At 51.7% G+C, this 19,905-nt stretch overlaps 7 protein-coding genes across 7 annotated transcripts; 2 read left to right on the forward strand and 5 right to left on the reverse strand.

Annotated features, from left to right (window-relative positions):
• The first annotated feature begins 9 nt into the window (after positions 1 to 9).
• Positions 10 to 1,764, forward strand: EDD37DRAFT_628923 (uncharacterized protein). Its single transcript, XM_062816467.1, has 2 exons — positions 10 to 1,224; positions 1,278 to 1,764. Exons 1-2 carry the CDS (start codon positions 267 to 269, stop codon positions 1,646 to 1,648), a joined length of 1,329 nt encoding a protein of 442 aa, XP_062671002.1. The 5' UTR covers positions 10 to 266; the 3' UTR covers positions 1,649 to 1,764.
• Positions 1,765 to 4,800: 3,036 nt separating this feature from the next.
• Positions 4,801 to 7,895, reverse strand: EDD37DRAFT_378072 (uncharacterized protein). Its single transcript, XM_062812049.1, has 2 exons — positions 7,104 to 7,895; positions 4,801 to 7,041 (listed from the first exon to the last, which is right to left on the reverse strand). Exons 1-2 carry the CDS (start codon positions 7,806 to 7,808, stop codon positions 4,816 to 4,818), a joined length of 2,931 nt encoding a protein of 976 aa, XP_062671003.1. The 5' UTR covers positions 7,809 to 7,895; the 3' UTR covers positions 4,801 to 4,815.
• Positions 7,733 to 8,461, reverse strand: EDD37DRAFT_378104 (uncharacterized protein). The gene has a single exon (XM_062812050.1). It carries the CDS (start codon positions 8,327 to 8,329, stop codon positions 7,898 to 7,900), a length of 432 nt encoding a protein of 143 aa, XP_062671004.1. The 5' UTR covers positions 8,330 to 8,461; the 3' UTR covers positions 7,733 to 7,897.
• Positions 8,462 to 8,541: 80 nt separating this feature from the next.
• Positions 8,542 to 13,589, reverse strand: EDD37DRAFT_378070 (bloom syndrome protein). The gene is made up of 2 exons (XM_062812048.1): positions 9,127 to 13,589; positions 8,542 to 9,077 (listed from the first exon to the last, which is right to left on the reverse strand). Exons 1-2 carry the CDS (start codon positions 13,514 to 13,516, stop codon positions 8,791 to 8,793), a joined length of 4,677 nt encoding a protein of 1,558 aa, XP_062671005.1. The 5' UTR covers positions 13,517 to 13,589; the 3' UTR covers positions 8,542 to 8,790.
• A 141-nt stretch (positions 13,590 to 13,730) lies between these two features.
• On the forward strand, positions 13,731 to 15,995 carry EDD37DRAFT_378116 (uncharacterized protein). Its single transcript, XM_062812051.1, has one exon. The coding sequence runs from the start codon at positions 13,953 to 13,955 to the stop codon at positions 15,972 to 15,974; it is 2,022 nt and encodes a 673-aa protein (XP_062671006.1). The 5' UTR covers positions 13,731 to 13,952; the 3' UTR covers positions 15,975 to 15,995.
• Positions 15,996 to 16,016: 21 nt separating this feature from the next.
• On the reverse strand, positions 16,017 to 17,459 carry EDD37DRAFT_563789 (proline iminopeptidase; the record flags this gene model as incomplete). Its single annotated transcript, XM_062813977.1, has 2 exons — positions 16,017 to 17,096; positions 17,148 to 17,459. The coding sequence occupies 2 exons, from the start codon at positions 17,457 to 17,459 to the stop codon at positions 16,017 to 16,019; spliced, it is 1,392 nt and encodes a 463-aa protein (XP_062671007.1).
• A 518-nt stretch (positions 17,460 to 17,977) lies between these two features.
• EDD37DRAFT_563202 (retrograde regulation protein 2) lies at positions 17,978 to 19,789 on the reverse strand (the record flags this gene model as incomplete). Its single annotated transcript, XM_062813955.1, has 5 exons — positions 17,978 to 19,013; positions 19,068 to 19,110; positions 19,186 to 19,348; positions 19,449 to 19,548; positions 19,599 to 19,789. 5 exons carry the CDS (start codon positions 19,787 to 19,789, stop codon positions 17,978 to 17,980), a joined length of 1,533 nt encoding a protein of 510 aa, XP_062671008.1.
• Between the last annotated feature and the right edge of the window lie 116 nt (positions 19,790 to 19,905).

Below are 19,905 nucleotides of genomic sequence, written 5' to 3' on the forward strand. Positions count from 1 at the left end.
AAGTTCTTTCCATACCATGCGAGCTAAAAGCAGCAATGGCACGTCGCCGTGAATCACGTGTTACGTCATGGCATCGTATGGCGCCGTGTTGCGGCAACGCATCCCTTGAACCTCAACAGACACCCCTACTCGCAGTTGCGTTCACTTCAAATGTGTTCGTTCTTGACTTCATCAAGAGCGTGTTGAAATTCGTTAGAGAGACTTGTAAGCCTCTACCTTGCCTTGCTGTCCTCCTTGCCGCGCGATCTTGACACTCCCTTGACAACATGGATCTCGCGTACGATCACATAGCGGAGAAGACGTTTAGCCCCGCTGATCGAGCCACTACACCGACCCCAATTCCTTCTGGCTCGGCTGAAACTCCGGCGCCAGGTGGTGATGCTGCGACACCGAAAGCCAGTCCTCCACCTGCCAGGCAAAGCCTTCAGACCGAGTTCCAAGAGACATTCCAAGTGTTCTCGAATTCAGCATGGGGAGCCAAACTAGGCGGACTATGGGGAAATGTACGGAAACAAGGAGAGACGTACTATGAAGAAGCAAGAAAGGAGGCCGCGGAAATGGCCCAAGAAGTCGAGGCATTACGAACTAAAGGCCTCATGGGTCTGGGTCTCGGCAGTGACAAGGCCGAGAAAGATGGAGGAGAGACAAGTCAAGGCGCGCCTGAGCCAGTCGCCGACGATGAGCAGAAGAAAAGCCTCCATGAAACCGAAACGTTCCTAGAAAGATTCAAGCTGGAAGCTGCCAAACGGATAAAGGACGTACAAAAGGCCGAAGATGCTGCTGATGAAGCCCTCCTGCGATTCGGAACGAACATTAGGAACTTCTTGCGTGATGCAGTCGCAGTGACCCCGCCAGACGATGAAGAGTTCAACAACCGTCAACCTGGCGAGGTCCTCTTCGAGAGCAAAGATCCTACATCCGGGAAAAGAGTGATTCACACGAGCCGGTTCGATGCGCAATTGCATGTCATTCACACTACTCTGACGAGCTTTACACAAGATCCCAGTGGTGCTGGCAGTCAATGGGACGACTTCACCAGCGGCTTCGACATCGACAAGATGACAGACCGGATCGCCACAGATCTTGAGAAATACAGCGAACTCAGGAAGTCTATGGAGAAACTTGTTCCGGAGAAAGTAGAATACAAGGACTTCTGGACAAGATACTATTTCTTGCGACATGTAGTCGAAGTACAGGAAGCAAAGAGGAAAGAGTTGCTGAAAGGTATGAGGCCCCTACCTGGCTTGATAGAAGAGCTGACTAATAATGCATCACAGCGTCGGCACACGAAGCAGAGGAGGTCGGCTGGGACGAGGACTCGGAGGACGAAGAACCAGTCGCCTCATCCACTCCACACCTGACACAGGCTGAAGTGCAACCTCCCAAGGTGGTCGTCGCGCAAATCACAAATGACTCGTCAAGCAACCTCCATCAGACAATGCAACCGCCACTGCCATCGTCTGATCCGTCAACCCTGAAACCCGAAGCGCCTGCCCGCCGTTCACACGACGAGAAGTCTGTGGCCGATAGCGACGCGAGCTATGATCTTGTCAGCGGAGCGACGAGTCGAGCGCCTGGCAGCCCAAGAGAGGAGGTGGGCAAATCACCTGGTAGAATTGATGAAAGTGACGAAGAAGATTGGGAATGATCTGGATTTGAGTATGGAGTTATGGTGTTAGGGATTACAGACAGACTCTTGCAACGTCCGATTTGATACCCCTCCTACGAGGACAAGACTCTACCTATTCTCGACCTAAGTTATCTGCATCATCCATGCTGATGGAGTCGAAGGGTCTCGATCACTACCCCCGCAGATCCATCTATGCCTGGCCGTGTTTTAGCGTGTTTTCACATCCACTGCCAAGGCAGAGGTGGCTGGCAACCCCTTTAAATGCAGCCTATTCCCACTGCCTCACAAACGACCTTCCTCTCTCTTTTATCGCCCTCATCCTTTCGCTGGTTACGAGCCCGCCGACTTCCTCCTCGCCTTACTACAGGTTACGAGCCCGACCATACCTTCGCTATTTTCCCAACGCTTCTTTTGCCTGCTTGCGTCCGCCTCGTCATCATTCTTTCTTTTCTTCCTCCACCAAAATCATGGGGCTTCGGTCGAAACTTGACGGCATGGTTCCCCATGTGCATGTCGTCAAAACCCGTCATAGGGAGACAAAAGCAACTCCAAATGTCAGGCCTCAGCTCGATTCGTTTCGAGTGAGTTTACGTCATTCTTCTTTAGCAAAGTGGCCTGCAGAACTTCTGTGGTCATGAGTACCGAATGAGTCGAATGTGGAAACTCCAGAGGGCGAACTGTGGACACGCTGTGTCTCCCAAGAATTTTATCGAGAAGAAATGCTGGGTTCATACAACACATGAAGCTAGGACCTGGGTCAATCAACAAAGACTTCTTCAGAAGCATCCTACGATATCCAGTCTTATATGCGGATTGTCCAGAGTGGTGGGCAGTTTGGCAGTGAACGGTGCTTTCAGGTAGTCCCTTTGAAGACCTGGTGGACGAAATTCACAAAGAACCGTTGTTCAACAACGACCGCCTTCATGTGGAACGAAAGCGCTTCTCAAAGTATACTTTATCAATGTGCAAAGGGTCGCGTGCGCAGCGGGCAGACGGGGGTTATGCCGTACCTTGGTGCGGGAGCTTCTGTTTACACATGTCACCACCGACAGATGTAGGCCTGGACCATATGCCCACCATTGGGTCTGAACGTTGGGGTTCAAAGCTCGACGAAGAAGACGCATATAAGAGTGAGAAACAGTTGTCTCAGGCTTTGTCACGCAAAATGCAACGAACCAATGCACGAATGTCATCATGTTTGACGAGTTGAAGATAGGACCGGCCTGGCCAGTTGGGGAGTCTTCGCTCGTCTACAAAGCTACACTTGAAGTACATGCTTCGGCGTGACTTCTATGGTCAACTCTGTTACCTTGGTCAACTTCAAATGTTGCAACACAACTTCTGGAACTCATTACCTTGGACACCATGGAATAATGAGGATGGAAGAGAATCTTGCTTTTGCTTTCAACGTGGAAAACCAGCGTTAAGCCAAATTTCGATGGACTCTACATCTGCATCTGGAAGTCTCGAACAGCGAAGATGGCTCTGGACTATAGGATTTGGAAGTCGTACATACTGTCTCTCACCAGGGTTTGGGGGGTCATCCCTTAGTGGAGACGACAATGTACACTGATGTCTCCGCGGTCTCGAGCTGGAACCGGCTGTGTTTGGCTCCTGTGCATGGGAAAAGTCCATCCCTGGTTCGAAGCAGAAAGGGAAGCTTGAGCATTCTCAGCATTTCCTTCCTCAGGTCAAGACTCTAGTGGCGACAAGCCCTAGAGGAAATTACAGCCCTAGGAGAGAAGCCCAAGAGGCGATAGACCCTAGAGGAAATCCCAGCCATTCGAGGCAGAGCCCAAGAGGCAGAGCCCAAGAGGCAGAGTCCCAAATACCATGAGTCTGATCCACCTTGGATTTGGAGGAAAGTCCCAAACATCACGAGCCTGATCCGCCGTGGGTTTAAATGAACAAAGGCCCAAAGACCGTGAGCTTGATCCGCCATGGATTTGGATGATCCGCTTGCGATGCACATTTCGCAGCGGCAGCTCTGGACACGCGAGACAATCTCTGAGCGAAGATCTTGTTGACAAGCGAAATATTCAGCCTCTGAGCAGAGATCTTCGACCAGCGAGTTGGCCTCCGAACAGAGATACAAACAAAATCAAAGCCTCAAGATCCCGAGTCACGCTCAAATATAGCTACTCGGTCCGGCATCTTAAGCGGCAGTTACATTCTACATATTGTGCTGCTTCACACACGTTATCACACGTTATCACACGTTATCACACGTTATCACACGTTATCACACATCAACAGACACGTTCAGTGACCATGCTCACAGCTACACTCAAAACACGCGTTCAACTACACGCCGCTATCAGCTACGTTGCTTGACAAAACACACCAAGAATCCATCCCCCAAGAAAAGCGAAACGAGTCGATGATCCTTTGAAAAGCCGTCCTGACATGGGAATGAGCAGATTTATACCGATCGCAGGGGAGTGTCAAGTCAAAAGAACCTCTGTCTCTTCACGTTGTCTTTATGGGCACACAAAAGGAATTGCATCCAAGCAACGTCCGACCCTCAAAGAGGTCAAGATCTTCCAAAGCCTGAAAGAGGTCAATATCTTTCGACCCTGAAAGAGGTCAGTATCTCCATACATCCTCAAATTACGAGGATTGTATCTATGGGAGCATCACCTGCACCATACTATCTTTATCCTTAAATCACGAGGATTGTGGGCAACCTGAGGGATTCAAAAGACCGTTGTGTCTTGGTTCGTCGTGAACTACCAACAAAGGACGAGTTCGTGGGATCTGGGGGATTTAGGGATCCGGGGGCTATCGAGGCTATTCCATTCCACTTCACTTGTGTTGTCGTGCCAGCCACAGCACGCGATTGAGCTTGGTGTGGAAGAGCTTCGCGAGGATTCAGGAGGCCAGATCGATGTATACCATCGTGTTTGGCCGAATGTATGCTTTGCACGCACATCAGGCCAATTCCTGATGCTGCCATTCATCATCTTTTTCATTGCAGTTTCGGCCTTGAGCCGAATTGTGGAGAAGAAGTTCTATTCTGTTACGCGTATGAATTCAAACTCTCTTGGTACGACGTATGGACGAGATAAGATACAAGCTTTTCGTTTCAGCCCAGGAATATATTCCACTCCCTCGCTTCTCATGGAAGCATTGTTTGATCCGAGGACGCTTTTGTGAACGTGCATGACATACTCGATCCCTCATGATTAACGGCGCCTTTTGCATGCATGCCTCTTGAACCAATCTTTGAATCGATCCAGAACCTTCCGCTTCTTGTATGCGAAATCCGTCATTGGAACAATGTCTCCAAGAGACGACCGGGCGTAATCAGGAGATTTCCGAAACATCATATTACCCTTTTGGAGTGGTGTCATCTCGACATTGTTTCGGGTGGAGCTTCCTCGAGTGCCCCTCAGCCCCGTCGATCTCGTCAAGCCACTTCGAAGACTGTGGAGATCGAAACGCTTGTTTGGTCCATGACCACGATGCTGGGCGGAGCTGTCGTCGGAAAAGAAACTCTGGGTTTGACGAAGAGGCGGACGAGAGTTTGGAGGCGGTGCAGGGAGTCCAAGGCTTAAATTGAGATCTGAAGATGTCAAAGGAGGACCGAATTCTGGAGGTGCAAGCTGAGGGACGGATCCCAACCGTTGGACCTGCGAGCTCTGACGGGTACTGTTAAGAGGCTCGATGATGCTGGGATTGCTTCTATGTGTACGCACGGTGCGGACAGATGCTCTTCGGACGACATCTGCACTTGTTTTCACCGGCTCCGGCATTGCCGCTAACATACTGGTCCATCTTCGCGGCATGGAAGATGGAAGCAGAACACTATCCGTTGAAATCATCGTGGGTGGCTGCACGACCACTGACTCCGCGCTCAATTCAGCATACCCATTCACTGGGGATGCCGTGGTGAGTTCCTCAGGCGACTCTGTTGTTGTCCAGTCGTCTTCGGGTTCTCCTTCACCGTCATGCGGCTCATCTGTGTCCAGCGTCGTCACCTGTCCATGACTTGTGGATTTCTTTTTCGCTTTAAGCATGATTCGCGCTCTCCGTCTGCGGTGACACATCTGTCTAGCGAGCACATCGCTCTTGGACCTGCGAGGCAACACGTGGCTACCGATCCGGCTCAACCTGTGGTCCGTGTCCGGTGACTCCTTGGTGGACACCGAGGAAGTGATACTCAGGTCTGAATGCCTTTTGACTTTGAATTTGGTCAACGGAGGATCCGAATCAACGTCTCCCAAGTCACCAGAAGTTAGCGATACTTTTGTGCCTGTTTGGAGGGGGGTCGATTGACTGGTAGAAGGCAAAATCTGCCAGCCGGAGGACGTTTGCCTATTGACGGTCGTTGATGTCGTGGCAGAGGAGAGGTTCGCGGATGAATTGTCTCGAAAGGTCTCCAGAATGACCCTCGAGTGCAGTCTCGGGTCCATGCTGGCGAACAGCCGTCGGGGCCTTAGTCTACACTGTTCCGAGCTGGCGAGGCTAGATGGTTGACATGAGCTTGAAGTTGTGGGTCTCATCGAGGGTTGCGACCACGTCTCTCGAAAGAAGGGAGGTAATTTGACAGTGCTATTGCCACTGCTACCAGCACCATTGTCAGAGTGGTCGGAGTCATCGCTACTTCCGAATGAAGGAGACCCATCCCCCTTCAAGCCCAAGCACTCGATATGTTGGTCCAAGAGAGACTCGACTGTTGATTTGTCGTGCAGAGTCATCTTGTTGGCTGCCATGTTCGTTTCTTTGCAAGAACTATCTAGTGGTGATATGATGCGCCGAGGTTCTTCGTTGAGGGAGTCACGGTCATGCCTTGCATCTGGTGGCCAGGCCGGAAGTTCTGCGAAGGTGCCGGCATCTGATTGTTCTTTCACAAAGCTGAGCCTGCAGAACTTCTGGACTTGCCCCGACACTTTGTTGTGTTCCACAGAATAGCTCTCTCCAATCTCGAATATACGGCTGAACCTTTTGCGGCTCTGTGAAGACATCGGGCGCTCAGGCACAGGAGATAGAATCTCACCGACCGGTTTGGACTGAGCAGCGCTGGATGTCTTGGGCCGTTCCCGTAAAAGAACAGGACATACGGCATTGGACAGCGGTTGGAGGGTCAGATCAGGTAACTCCCAGGCTGAGCGAATATGTACATGACCCTCTGAGTTCCCTGTCTGAGCATCCCCCTCACGATGATTGACCTGTTCCAGCGTCTCCAAAATGGAGTGGTTCGAAGTCGTTTGGTCAAATACTGGTGAATGGACCCGAGCGGCAAGGGTGGTCAGGTCGCGAGGGCTTCGACTAGCATTAGGGAAGAATGCACTGGCATGGATCGAGGCAGATGTTCGGCGTGAGGCGGTCGAGCTTCGAGGATTATCTCTCTCGTCCCTGGAATGCCTCCTCGGGAAGACTGGTTCAGCTGTTGCGGACCTCTGCAAAGTCTAACAACATCTCGTTAGCATGTGGCCTTGTGCAACGTCCTGATACGTTGTGGAAGACTCACTTTCTGTGTTGTGCTGCGGCTCATCACGGGAGTTGTAGTGGCAGCCAGGCTCGACTTTCGTGGTGGTATGACCCCTGAATAACTATACTTCGACAACTTTGAAACTTCACTACCACGTCGGTTGTGCATGGTTGGTAATTCTGAAGGTCTGTACGCTGATCCTGGCATGGTCCCAAATGGAGATATTGCCTGTCGGCGTTCTGGCCCGAGTTGATCTCCCATGATTTTTTGATTGATTGTGAAGGGCGTATTTGCTCCTTGGTCGTCCGCCAGTGGGGAGAAGCAGTCTTCTTCGATGAAAGACTCAGAATAGTCATAGTAACGAGGGACACTAGATTCAGTGGGAGACGTTGGTAGTCCTGCGAGAGAGGCAGCACTGTTGTTGTAGGTTCGTCGGAGGCTTTGCAGAGACATTGGCGTGATTGTCCTCTGCAGAGCATGTCCATTGGCCATGGACGGTACATTCATTGAGGACACAGCGGGCGAAGGAAGGCGTATGAACGAAGAATAGGAGTTGTTTAGTTCAGGACGATAGCCGGGCATGCCATGACGTCGAGGGAGCATGCCTGGCGATGAACCAACAGTAACAGCACTTCCAACTCTAGGGTTTCCAGGCCTTAAGGCATATCTGTAGAGTTGTGACTCGCTGAAAGCAGGGGAAGAGGTCCGAAGAGCATGTCTCCTTCCATGCACGGACCGTATCATTGGGGAACTGGATTGTAGACTGTTGAAATTCCGCTGACCGCGAAGGGTGATGAGAGATCTGGGTGTGTAGAGTCCACGCTGTCCAGGGCCTAGGGTACGGAGACCTGGGGATCTGTGACGATGACCTGCTCTTTTGGACCGTAGTCCCGAATGCTGTGACGATGAATGAACCGTCTCACGGCCTGACAAGCCAAATGATGAGGGAACCGGTCGTGGACCATGCCGACGGTGAAGATGTCTTTTGTGAGGAGATGTTTGGTGGCGGAGCTGGGAGGCAAAGATGTGTCGAAGGAGCCAGAGCGGAATCTAGTCGACTGTAGACGTGAGCCTGATCGAGGTATTCTTGGAGGTCGTACAGCGAATGGCCCAGTGTCACCCAGCTCGGTTGTGGTTTTGAGCATGCTCTGCACAGCACTCGACCGCAGCGATGTCGTGGATGTCGTGACAGCCACATCTTGTTGTTTGCTGCCATCAGGTCTTGCATCTCTTTGAATGTTCGGGCTAATCTCTGCAAGCGGCATCGTGTATGACCTATGCCATACCTGGCCGCGATTGGGGGACGATTCTGCAACCGAGTGGTGTGGAGGCCTGTGAGAGTGAGATGAAGAGGAGATGAAAACTCAGAAAGCAGGAAAGGAGAGCTTTGACAGAGACGAGGGAACAACGTCAACAGCCTTGATGTGGAAGGAGCGACCGACACTCACCCAACGCAGACGAGCAACTTGGCTTCGGTCAGCACCAAAGTTCGAACGCCAAAATCATTAAAGCGACAAGAAAAGCCTCGGAATGCCATGTCAACGGAAATGCAATGGAGAAGGTACCGACCGTGATAGTAAGAGTTCTCGCCATCGTTGTGACCATGTCGTCCGTCGTAGCATCTACAACTTTTCTCCACGTTGGCATGAAGGTACCAACCATGTCCATAAGAAGCTCTCGAGCCCGTTGTATCGATGTCGACCGCTGTGACATCTCCATACGCCTTTCATGTTGGCATCATGCCAATGCCGCCACCACCTCCACCTCCCCGCCCACCTCTGCTATTCCTCGCGGCGAATGGATTACTAGTGCTTGAACGAGCACTAGATCCAGCACGCTTCTTCTTTGTGACGCCCGCTGTTCCCTTCGTCCTCGGCCTCGAACCACCACCACCACCACCACGTTTAGACCCACGCGATCCGCGACTCTTCCATGGGAGCGATCTTCGTTGTGACTCCGGTTTCTCGGATGGGGCTTTCGGAGGCTTTGGCATGGACGTTTGTATCTGTGACACTATATTGTGTTAGTTATCAGAACAGATTCAACGGCAGAAAGCACTTACTGCGTTCATTGAAGCGACTAACTTCGTCAGCTACACCGAAGTAGTGACTACTCTCCGTCTCCTCAGGATCGAAGTCACTCTCGGCAACATCGTCGACACCTCCAAACTCGTCGTCGCTGATTTCTACCACGGTTGCATGATTCGGATCATCGGGTCGATCTTCTTGTGCTCGCATTATAGCTTCGTAGTCGTTATGGGCAGTAGTGATCAGCCTGAGCATCGTGGGTCCGAAGATCTTGTACATGTCAGGGTTCAGGCGCATGAGCTGCTTGAGCTCCTTGTCGCTCGTTGGAAATTTGATGGCGATTTCACGTAATACTCGATCAGTGATCGGTCTCTGTCTGAGAGACTTGCGGATCATGATGGCATCAATCTCCTTTCTGGCTCGCTCGACGAAATCGCTGAGTATATGCTGGTGTGTTTCATTCAGCGTGCCGAGATTCTCATCAGTGATGATAGGTGGACCGAATTTATCCTTGTTCTTCCTGCGAGTGCCAGAAACTACATCTTCTTCCTCACTCGATTGAACGACAAAGTCGTCGTCAGAAGATGTTGGGCTTTGTTGCATGAGTCGGCGCCGTGACAGGGGCTGCATCGGAGACGAGACGTTGGTGGATGCTGGATAGTAGTCTGTTGCCGCAGCCACCCCTGTGTTGGCTTTGACCTTCTTTCGAACTTGCGGTTTGACAGCCTTGCCTTTTGTCTTGTTACGTGGAGACGAGAGTACTTGAAGCTTCAGTGGTCTGCGTCCATCCTCAAATACCTGAGCATTTGGTCCAAGATTGGCGTATTGTGTGGCGAATCCGGACTTATTGGTTACGTTGTATTGCGCAAGGGCATCCTCTGAAACAAGCCGGTAGAAGAGGCGTTCAACATCTGACCTGCCCAGGTCGCTACCCATTCCATGCTCGTCGAGGTCATCGTGTCCAAGGTCGCCGATTTTCTTCGACTTTGCACCCCGGTAGACGTCAATGCAGTGCAAAAGTGTAACCTGGTCACGATGTACCTTCCGTACAAGCCGAATTGCATTTCGGGCATGTTGAGAGAAGTCCTGTTCTTCGAAAGAACTAGTCGAGTTGCAGTTGTCGCACCCATTTTTGCAATCTTCCGGATCGAAATGTTCGTTGAAGTATTCGAGCACCTGGGCTCTGCGACAATCACTGCGATTTTCACAAAATTGGACCACGTTCCTCAGCAGCTGCTTCTGTCTTTCCTTCTGCTCCCAGCTGCCGTCGCCTGCCTCGATCATTCGCTTCAGAGACAGGGTGTCGGCATAACCATAGTACAAATAACATCCTGATCTTTTACCGTCTCGACCTGCTCGCCCTGTCTCCTGATAGTAACCCTCCAAGCTTTTTGGAATCGAATGGTGGATAACGAAGCGAACGTCTGGTTTGTCGATCCCCATGCCAAAGGCTATGGTAGCCACAATCACGTGGAAAACTCCTGCCTGCCATTGCTTTTGGATATAGATTCTCTCCTCAGAAGGCATGCCTGCGTGGTAGTGCTGTGAATTGATGTTATAGTCTTCTCTCAGCTGTTGCGCAACCTTTTCGCAATTGTTTCTTGACAGACAGTAGACGATGCCGGCTTGTCCTTTGTAGCGTGACTCAATCGTCTCTGCAATGCTGTCCATCAAATTTTGGCCTTTGGCTTTGAGTCTTACATCATATGTCAAATTTGGCCTATTGAAGCTTTGCGTGAAAACTTGAGCGTTGTCCATCCCCAGATTGTGCATGACGTCGAATTTGACATTTTCAGTCGCTGTTGCGGTCAATGCCATCAAGGGCACATCGCTGAACTGTTTGCGAATTTCACCAAGAGCTTTATAGTCTGGCCGAAAGTCATGGCCCCATTGACTGACACAATGGGCCTCATCGATGACTAGTCGTGCGAGTCGTCCTCGTCGATGTAGATCTTGAAAAGTCCTTACCATAACCTGACTTTTGTTCAGCATTTCCGGAGTGACATACAGAAGTTGTACGAAGGCTTCAGGATGCGGTCCTTTCAGAGCGCTGAGGATGTAGCTTCTCTGCTCCTGACTGATGTCTCCGTTAATGAGAGATGCCTGGATCTTGAGCTTTTTCAGGTGATCTACCTGATCTTGCATCAGACTGAGTAATGGAGAGACCACAATGGTAACCCCTCGTGTACGACCACTTTGAACGACCGACGGGAGTTGATAGCAAAGAGATTTTCCACCACCGGTTGGCATAAGTACGAAGGCGTCTCTACCGCTCAAAGTCGCATTGATGGCTTCCAGCTGATTGTGGCGAAATCCGTGTAGATGAAATCTCTTTTTCAACGCCGAAGCCACATCCTTAGACCAAGGATATTGCATAAGGCTTGCGTGCGTGGTGGTGTCGCTTTTGGGAGCAGGCTTTGACGGTGATTGTCTGCGGATATTCTCGCTCAGCTCACCCAGGGCAGGGCGTTCGCGGAGATTGGGTGATGCAGGCTCGTTGAGCGGTAAGGTTTGCTCGAACTCTTCCACCGCTTTGTACATTTCCTCGTCATCCAGATCGTCCTCAAACTCATCATCATTGAATGAGAAGTCGCGAGCAGGACTTCCCATTGTCCGAGAGAAGCCTCTGACATCGTCCTCATCTTCTTCATATGAAGGGAACTCGTCAGCCATGTGAGCTGCTGGTGGTGATAATAGTGGGGCTGGTCTAGCTGCTGTCCTTGTTGCACCGTAGGTGGAGGATTCTGGTCGGAAGCGTTCTTGATGCGTGGAATGGGGCTCTCTGTGGTCAGCCTTGACGCGTTGTGATATCGGTGTCTGTCTGACGGACTGTGTGGCGGGAAGACCCAGGTCTCTGGTGTGGTTCAGGTTCCGGACTGGTGAGGCTTGGTACGACCCTTTTTGCGTGGAGGCGACAAGGACATTCTTCGTGGAGATGCTTGTCGAGGGGGGTTGAGGACGACTCTGGGCTGTACGGGGCGTGCCAGGTGGCCCACTTGTCATAGTAACACCAGCTCGTTCCAGCAGTTTCAGTACTGACATTTGCCGACCGTCAATATCGACTTTGATTCGTCGAATGTCTGAGCAGATGCGTGTAAGTGCATTCGTGGGATCGGTTGGGTCGATATCATGGCCTTCTTCTGCTAGCTCATCCCGGCGCTCCAGCATCTTGGTCTGTTGGTCATGCAGTTTCGTCAAAGCCTCATGTTCCTGTAAGAGCTGTGTTGTTGCGGCGATCTTGCTCTCGATGTCCTTTAAGGTAGCCATGTTTGTGCTGGCTGCAGGATTTTCGGAACACATGTCATCAAGCAATGCGATCTTCACGGCTTTCTTGGATCTTTGTAGACGTTCCAATAGGCCTGCGCATAGGTCGGCTCCGGTCTCAATGAAGCTTCTCAGAATCCGCGTCTGGTCATGACTTGGAACACCATTCCGGTCATGGCTTGCCCCACTGCTCTTGAGAGGCTCTTCGAGGCCAACCTGGGCACGTCCACTTTGGCTGGCGTTGGGTTGCGATCCTGGAGGCGATCCTCGGAGAACGTCTGGACCAGTTGCCCCGACCTCCTCGTCATCGTCAGAATCTGGCACGAGGCTTCGCGACTTCTGACTGCGGGCTTGCTGGGAAGGCGGTTGAGCAGTTGCAGTCTCCAATGCAGATTCTAAAGCGTCGAGGAGATTCGTATCGTCATCCACACCCACGTCTGGGAACTCTTCTTCCTTGAAGACATTTTTCTGTGTCGGCCGAGTGGTCTTCTGTGTCAGGTGCTTGTCCTCTTCAACATCGCTCTCCTCCGCTATTTTGTGTCGGCTTCCTCCACATGGCAAGCGAGTTGTGATCCTCTCCACACGCTTTGTAGTGCTCCGAGCAGAAGCGGGAGACAGCAGGTCCGATTGATATTCGTCACTTTTCCTCTTCTTTCCTCTTTTCTTCGGGAGTGGCTCAATACGAGAGGCGGAGCTTTCCCTCCATAATTTCGTAGGAGGACCAAATTCTGAGAAGGAAGAGGTAGTCACGTCTTCACCTGTAAGATCAATTTCGTCGATATCGACCACGCCTGTCGAGTCTTCAAACTTGATATCGTCAAACGTTGTCATCGGCGTACTCGGACGAGGAGATCTTCGAGGGAGAGACGATGTCTCGGGTTTCTGCTTCGTTCGACGTGGGGTAGGGATGTAGTCGACGGACGCTCGCGAAGGATCGGGGGTAGGCAGGGCATTGGTATGAGTTGGTTGAACGTGCAACCTTGGTCGTGGTGCGATTTGTGGGGCGAGTTGCAGTCTTGCCATGTCCTCGTTTGTTGACTCGGGCACATCGTCCTGACCGCTAACCGTTGCATTGATGACACAGACGTGCTCCAAAGATCCAAAAGAGTGTGGGTGCTGTAAGAGCCATGCAAGACACTGGCTTAGGTTATTCTTCGTCATATGGTCTGCCCATGGTGCTGCATTGCATGGTAGCAATGGCAGATGTTGTTTGATTGTGGCTAGTGAACAAGATTGACCAGGCTGCGGTAAGAATTGATAGTACCGAGACGCGTCGGATAAAGACGCGCCGGTCACAGCGAGCAGCGGGGTGGATTATGTAATTGAGAGTGGTGCGTCTCCACGTGATATCAAATTCATTTTCACCTTTCTGAGAGTCGTCCTTCAAAATATCATCTAAGTCACAATAATCCTTCTGAGCATAGAGTGGGGTCAGGGAGCGAGAGTTAGCCCCGAATCATGGGTGTGAGATAGCAACATACACATTCGTACGTTGTGGCGGGAGTTCGAAAATACCGATTCTACAACCTTGCACTATCGAGCATTGTGTGGATGTGCTTGATCCCTTCCCATTCCGCTCTTGCGCAATAGCGCCGCTATGGCAAAGAAGAAGGCCAACAAGGCAGAGACAAAAGCCCAGAAACAAGCAAAGCAAACCAAGAAAGCGGCCAAAGGCGATAAGAAAAACAAAGCCAAGGCCGCAGCATTAGACGACTCCGACGTTGACGATGTTGACCTCGACGCAGTGTTGGCGGCGTATGCCGAAGAGCAAACCAAGTATTTGAAAATCACCGAACAGATCTGTGGTCCGCCCGGTCCGAGGTCTTCAAGCACACTTGTGGCGTCACCGTCAAACCGCAACGAACTCTTCTTGTATGGCGGCGAGTTTCACGACGGCAATGCGGCATCGTTCTACAACGACCTCTTCGTCTATCTGATCGACAGAGGTGAGTGGCACCAAGTGATATCCGGCAACAGTCCTCTCCCTCGAAGTGGTCACGCTGCCTGTCGCGGAGGAAACACTGGAGGCATATACATTTCAGGGGGTGAATTCTCCTCGCCCAAGCAGAATCAATTCTACCATTACCACGACTTCTGGCATTTTGACACGGAGACTCGGGAGTGGACCAAGTTGGAGCCGCGAGGAAAGGGTAAGAGCCCTCCAGCACGGAGTGGCCATCGAATGACTTACTTCAAGAACTACATTGTTCTTTTTGGAGGGTTTCAGGATACCTCCCAGCAGACCAAGTATCTCAACGACACATGGATCTACGATTGCAAGGAAAATGTCTGGCACGAGGTGAAGATGCCACCAGCATCACAAAAACCCGATCCTCGGTCTTCATTCACATTTCTCCCCCACGAGTCCGGTGCGGTCTTGTATGGAGGCTATTCGCGAGTGAAAGCGGCCTCAACAAGCGGCAAGCAAGGCAAGGGTAGTGGGCCCCTGGTCCGAAATGTTGTCAAACCGGTCGTACATCAAGACACGTGGTTTCTAAGGATAACAGCACCACCAGCCGACGCTCCTAGCGGGAGTGCTCCAACACTTCGCTGGGAACGTCGCAAGAAGCCAGCAAACGCACCTAACCCGGTTCGCGCAGGCGCCACGATGGCCTTCCATAAAGGCCGAGGCGTCACTTTCGGTGGCGTCCACGATGTTGAGGACAGTGAAGAGGGCATTGACAGCGAGTTCTTCAACGAGATGTTCATCTGGAACATCGATCGAAATCGGTTCTTCCCCCTCACCTTGAGGCGGCCGAAAACCGGAGCCAAGAAACAGGTCCAGCCTCGCGGTCGTGACCGAGCAAAGGCGGACGAAGAAGAGCTCTTGCGAAATCTTGCAGCTTTGGAGACCAAAGGATCTGGCGCTGCGATCGAAGAACTGAAAATCGACGATGTTGACGATCGCGACGACGAGTCTCAGTCGACAAAGAAAGAGTTTCCTGTGCGCTTCGAGATGCCTCATCCTCGCTTCAACGCGCAATTGACTGTACAAGATGATGTTCTGTACATGTTCGGCGGCACATTTGAGAAGAAAGACGTCGAGATCACCTTCTCAGACCTCTATGCCGTCGACCTTGGGAAGCTGGACGGCGTGAAGGAGCTTTATTATGTCGAGCCTGTCAACTGGGATGTTACCGACCAAGACAGCGACGAGGACATGGATGAAGATGAAGACGATTACGAGGATTCGGAGATGGACACGGACGAAGAAGACAACGACACCATGTCGGTGGACGCACCTTCGACGGCGCCCACGGAGGTTATCGTCCCAACGGCGGAAGCCGAGACGGCCACAGAGACCGAGCCGGAGACGAGCGCCGAGCAGGATTCGCGGCCCTTCCCACGCCCATTCGAATCACTGCGTGACTTTTATGCACGCACGTCGGAAGAATGGCAAAAGCTCGTGATCGAGTCGAGAAGCGCCAGGTCGTCCGCATCAGCAGAGCAGTCGGTAAAAGAAATACGGAAAGCTGCGTTCGAGCAAGCTGAAGAGAGATGGTGGGATTGCAGGGAAGAGATCCGCAATCTGGAAGATGAACAGGAAGCTGCTGGTATTGGGGAGGTCATCAGCATGGCTGATCGTGGCGCTGATGCTGGAGGTGCCCGTCGACGCTGAGAACAGATTAAAGCGCCATGTGGAGTTCATGCCATGTCCCGTTCAGTCTATTGTGTCATCTCTCAGAGCGAAAAGTGCCTTAAGCACCTCCTCGTTCTTGCTGCGTATTGCGTCGTGGTACAAGGTGTTCGTGATGAAAGTCTTGCATCCCTTCACGATGGACGCTGTTTCCAAGGAGTAATCGAGGTCGACATACATGTCTTCCACATATATGGCAGCGTAGACAGGGACTTCGTTCTTCCGTAGCTGGTTGAGATCGTACAGATCGGGCCAGTCCGTCTTCTTCTCCAGCAGCTCGGCGACGGGCAAGAGGGTTTTCAGTTCGCCGTAATTTTCGAAGGCGCGGCGAAACACCATCTCACCCGTGAACAGCGGTCCATCCTCCCGTGTTGCTTGCTGACCCGTCTCGAACTCGGGATACTTCTTCATTACTCGGTCGAAAACCCAGTCTGATGCTTGTCCCTGCACGTAGATTGAACCGTGCATGACTGCGTATAGAGGTTGGTCATTGAACGAAGAGGAGCCCTCGATTGCAGACAATGTAGGTCGGGTTAGATACCCGAAGATGTCCATATCGTTGGCTGCCCTCAAAACTACATCGTGGACTGCATCCAGCCCGCCATGGAAACCGAAGAGGATCCCCATCTCAAGAAATCGAGCGGGTGTCAGAACGTCACCACAGGGTAGCCGACTCTCCTCACGATCCAGCAGTTCGAGAATTTTGCAGACATTGACTTTGTCTTCGGGATACTTGGCGTAGTAATTCTGATTCCTGCCCATGACCTTCTTGAAGAGCTTCTCGATTGGGAGATCCGGGGTTGACTGCGTGACCGGTGCCATCCCTGCCACGGGAAAGACTTCACGAAGCCCTTCAGGATGGAAGCTAAGATAGTTCAAGCACACAAAGCCGCCGTAGCTGCTGCCCATAATGGTCCATTTTTTCTTCTCCTCGGGATAGTCTGCGGTCAAGCATTTACGAATGGCTTCGAGGTCCTTAACCGCGTTCCCCGCTCGGAAATGCTTGAGGTATTCGGCCTGCTGCCCAGGCGAGCCTTTGGCGGTTATGCTAGCAGCTGTCGCTGGAGTCGAAAGACCCATCCCGCGATGATCAAAGGCGAGGAACTGGGAACGTCAGTCTGGGCTGCCGTCAAGTGGTGTTCGCAGGTTGCTTACCTGGTAGCCGCGAGCCAGAACTGTATTTGTAAACTCCATGAGGTTCTGTGGCGGTGGGCAGCCGAAACCAGGACCACCTGGTATGTAGACAAACCATGGCAGTTGGTCTTCATCGCTTGTGGGCTTGGGCACCGTGGGCTTGTCAAACTTTCTCGCACTGCGACAGAATATGCGTATCTGCTCGCCTTGGTGGTTTGAGTGATCTAGGGGAACTTGGAAGAAGAACTCAGTCACCAAGAGTTTGCCGGGTATCTGATGGGAACGCGAAGACAATAGCTTCGCGGGCTGTATGGTTGGGCGATTGGAGGTCATCTCTCCTTCCTGCGTATCCTCAGCTGCTGCGGGACTTTGTTTGGGAGCTGTGACCCAAAGGTGCCTGATTGTTGATTCCGAAGCACATAAAAAGTCGATTGAAAGGATGTACTGTACAGGGACGGATAACCCCCTACCACGGTGCTTGTTGTTATCGGAGCAACTTCAGAAGCTAATTTTAAGGTATGGAGTACCTAGGACTTCTCTGACGTTAAGGCATTCCCACGCCCCCGAATTATCTCATTGTAACAGGTTACAACTCTTTGCATCTACATGTCTTTCGGACTATTCCATTCCTTCCACCTTCCGCCTTCCTGAGATCCAGAAGCACGTCTCGTAACCTCACGGGCTAGGCTTTATGGATGCCTTCGACTTAGATGTGGACATTGGTCAGAAAACATATTACATTCCCAACTCATGCAAACTACCTCAGTGTCATTTGCGCTGCAACTTCCTGATTACGAGCGATATCCTGCTTTTTGTCTTTCACCTGCAGATCGAATCTCATTGATCTCCAGCTAGATCATGAATCGGTAGCCCTTTTGCATCTTTCTGGCAGCTGCAATGTCGATACCCTCGAATTCGGCCGTCTTCTGCAACCTGGCCAACTCGTGCTCACTTAGTTGCACATTCTCATCCTCAAGCCGAGCAAGCTGCTTATTCTGGTGCTGCAGATAGAATTTCAGGATGACGCCCATCAATGCGGCGAGACACTGCAATCCAATGACGACGCCCAATGCCACGGGATAATGCTTGCCTTGGCTATCGTAGTATGTGAAAGGAGTCCAGATACTGGCAGCATTGCCGACCGAGTTGACAAAGGCTAAAGATGCTGCGCGCTTCGCTGGCGGACGTGGAATGGCATTACTGATCCAGGCATAGCAGGTACCATTCATAGCGAATACAAAATTGAGCAGGAACAAGCTGAAATACCGTGGGCCAAAGCTGTTCGTGGTCATGAAGATGACGCAGCCGACGATGGTGATCGGGACCGGGTACACGAAGAACCAGAAACGATTCTGGACTTTGTCCGACATCCAGCTGTGGAAGAAGGAGTAGAAGACCATGAACACATATGGTGGTGCAACAAGCAGGAGAGAGATAATGTGCGAATATCCCAGAGTCGCAGTGAGTGTAGGGAAGAAGTTTTGAAACCCTGCAGCGCCAGTGATGCCGTGGTACGCGATTGCGAGGATGTAGGTCTTGGGGTCGAGGAAGGCGAGCTTCATGCCATGGACCTGGCTCATGGCTCCTGCCTCGTCGACGTCGGCTTCAGCTGCATCGATGGCCAGCCGGCGATTCGCCACCCTCTTCATTTCCGGACTCAGAGCGCGCCATGTATCCGGAAAATCGGGCAGGACGAGGACGATGATGATTCCAATCAAGACAGTAATCGACCCTTCGATGATATACAACCACTGCCACGCCGACATACCCCTTTCACCGGCCAAACCTGACAGAATGCCTGCGGCAATGAGATTGCCAAAGGCACCAGAGATAAGAGAGCCTGAGTAGAACACAGCCATACGAAACGACAGCTCGGACTTGGTGTACCTTTCGCACAATGGGTCAGCAAGGTAAACTTAGATGCAAGTATGGCATACTTACCATTTACTAAGGTAAAATAGCACTCCAGCAAAAAATGGAGCCTCTGATAGAAGGTTAGAAAGCGTTACGATGAGAGAACGACAGGCTCAAGTGCCTGTGAACTGAGGACAAAACTTACCGACGAGCCCAAGAAGAAACCGGCACGCGACGATCTGGCCATATGTGCTCACTTGACTGGTGCAGGCCGACACAAGGCCCCAGGCGATGACGAAGAATCCGAGATACCATGATGGTCGACCACAGTAATTTAGAAGTAGGTTGGAAGGAACTTGCATAAGGACCTGACTTTGTCAGTCAAACGGCTCCGGTGGTGACCAGACGAGCAGAGGCGGCGGTCTCTGTGCCTGTCCGGGTCTGCCAGTATGACAGTTGCCAACTCACATATGCCACGAAAAGGATGCTCAGTCCAACTTGATACTGGTCTCCTTTCAAATTCAAGTCTTTTTCCAAACCTTGCAGTCGTGCTGCTGCATAATTGTTCCTGAGAAAAGGCTCAGTCGGATTCAAGGTCAGATCGGACAGGGTTGTTACCTATCAATGTAGTTCATCAGATAGACGAGGATGACCAATGGCATGACAATCGCGTCGATCCTGAATCGCAACTTCTTTTCAATGGCCAACTCTTCCTCGCTCAAAGCACCCCAGTGCATACGCTCCTCGTAAGAGACATCTGCTTTGTCCCCGAGGAGGTCGGCATCCTGGATCTTCGCGTCTGTCGCCATTATACGTCGTTTTGCCTGCAAGGAGGGCGTAGCGTGTCGAAGTACTGAAGGGTGAGACGAAGGACCCAGGAAGAGAAACAGACTTCCACGGATTTCCCAGGACGTAAAACGAAAGC

This window comes from Exophiala viscosa, assembly GCF_022695815.1.
Source record: "Exophiala viscosa unplaced genomic scaffold EDD37scaffold_4, whole genome shotgun sequence".
In the NCBI taxonomy this organism is placed as follows: Eukaryota; Fungi; Ascomycota; class Eurotiomycetes; order Chaetothyriales; family Herpotrichiellaceae; genus Exophiala; species Exophiala viscosa.

What these genes read in the sequence shown, in the direction of transcription:
- EDD37DRAFT_378070 (XM_062812048.1), bottom strand. Translation starts at nt 13,516, where the DNA reads ATGACGAAGAATAACCTAAGCCAGTGTCTTGCATGGCTCTTACAGCAC. An exon ending in TAGTCGCTTCAATGAACGCA is followed by an intron (nt 9,078 to 9,126) that starts GTAAGTGCTTTC and finishes AACACAATATAG; the next exon opens with TGTCACAGATACAAACGTCC.
- EDD37DRAFT_378072 (XM_062812049.1), bottom strand. Translation starts at nt 7,808, where the DNA reads ATGATACGGTCCGTGCATGGAAGGAGACATGCTCTTCGGACCTCTTCC. An exon ending in GCCGCAGCACAACACAGAAA is followed by an intron (nt 7,042 to 7,103) that starts GTGAGTCTTCCA and finishes AGATGTTGTTAG; the next exon opens with ACTTTGCAGAGGTCCGCAAC.
- EDD37DRAFT_378116 (XM_062812051.1), top strand. Translation starts at nt 13,953, where the DNA reads ATGGCAAAGAAGAAGGCCAACAAGGCAGAGACAAAAGCCCAGAAACAA.
- EDD37DRAFT_378104 (XM_062812050.1), bottom strand. Translation starts at nt 8,329, where the DNA reads ATGCCGCTTGCAGAGATTAGCCCGAACATTCAAAGAGATGCAAGACCT.
- EDD37DRAFT_628923 (XM_062816467.1), top strand. Translation starts at nt 267, where the DNA reads ATGGATCTCGCGTACGATCACATAGCGGAGAAGACGTTTAGCCCCGCT. An exon ending in GAGGAAAGAGTTGCTGAAAG is followed by an intron (nt 1,225 to 1,277) that starts GTATGAGGCCCC and finishes AATGCATCACAG; the next exon opens with CGTCGGCACACGAAGCAGAG.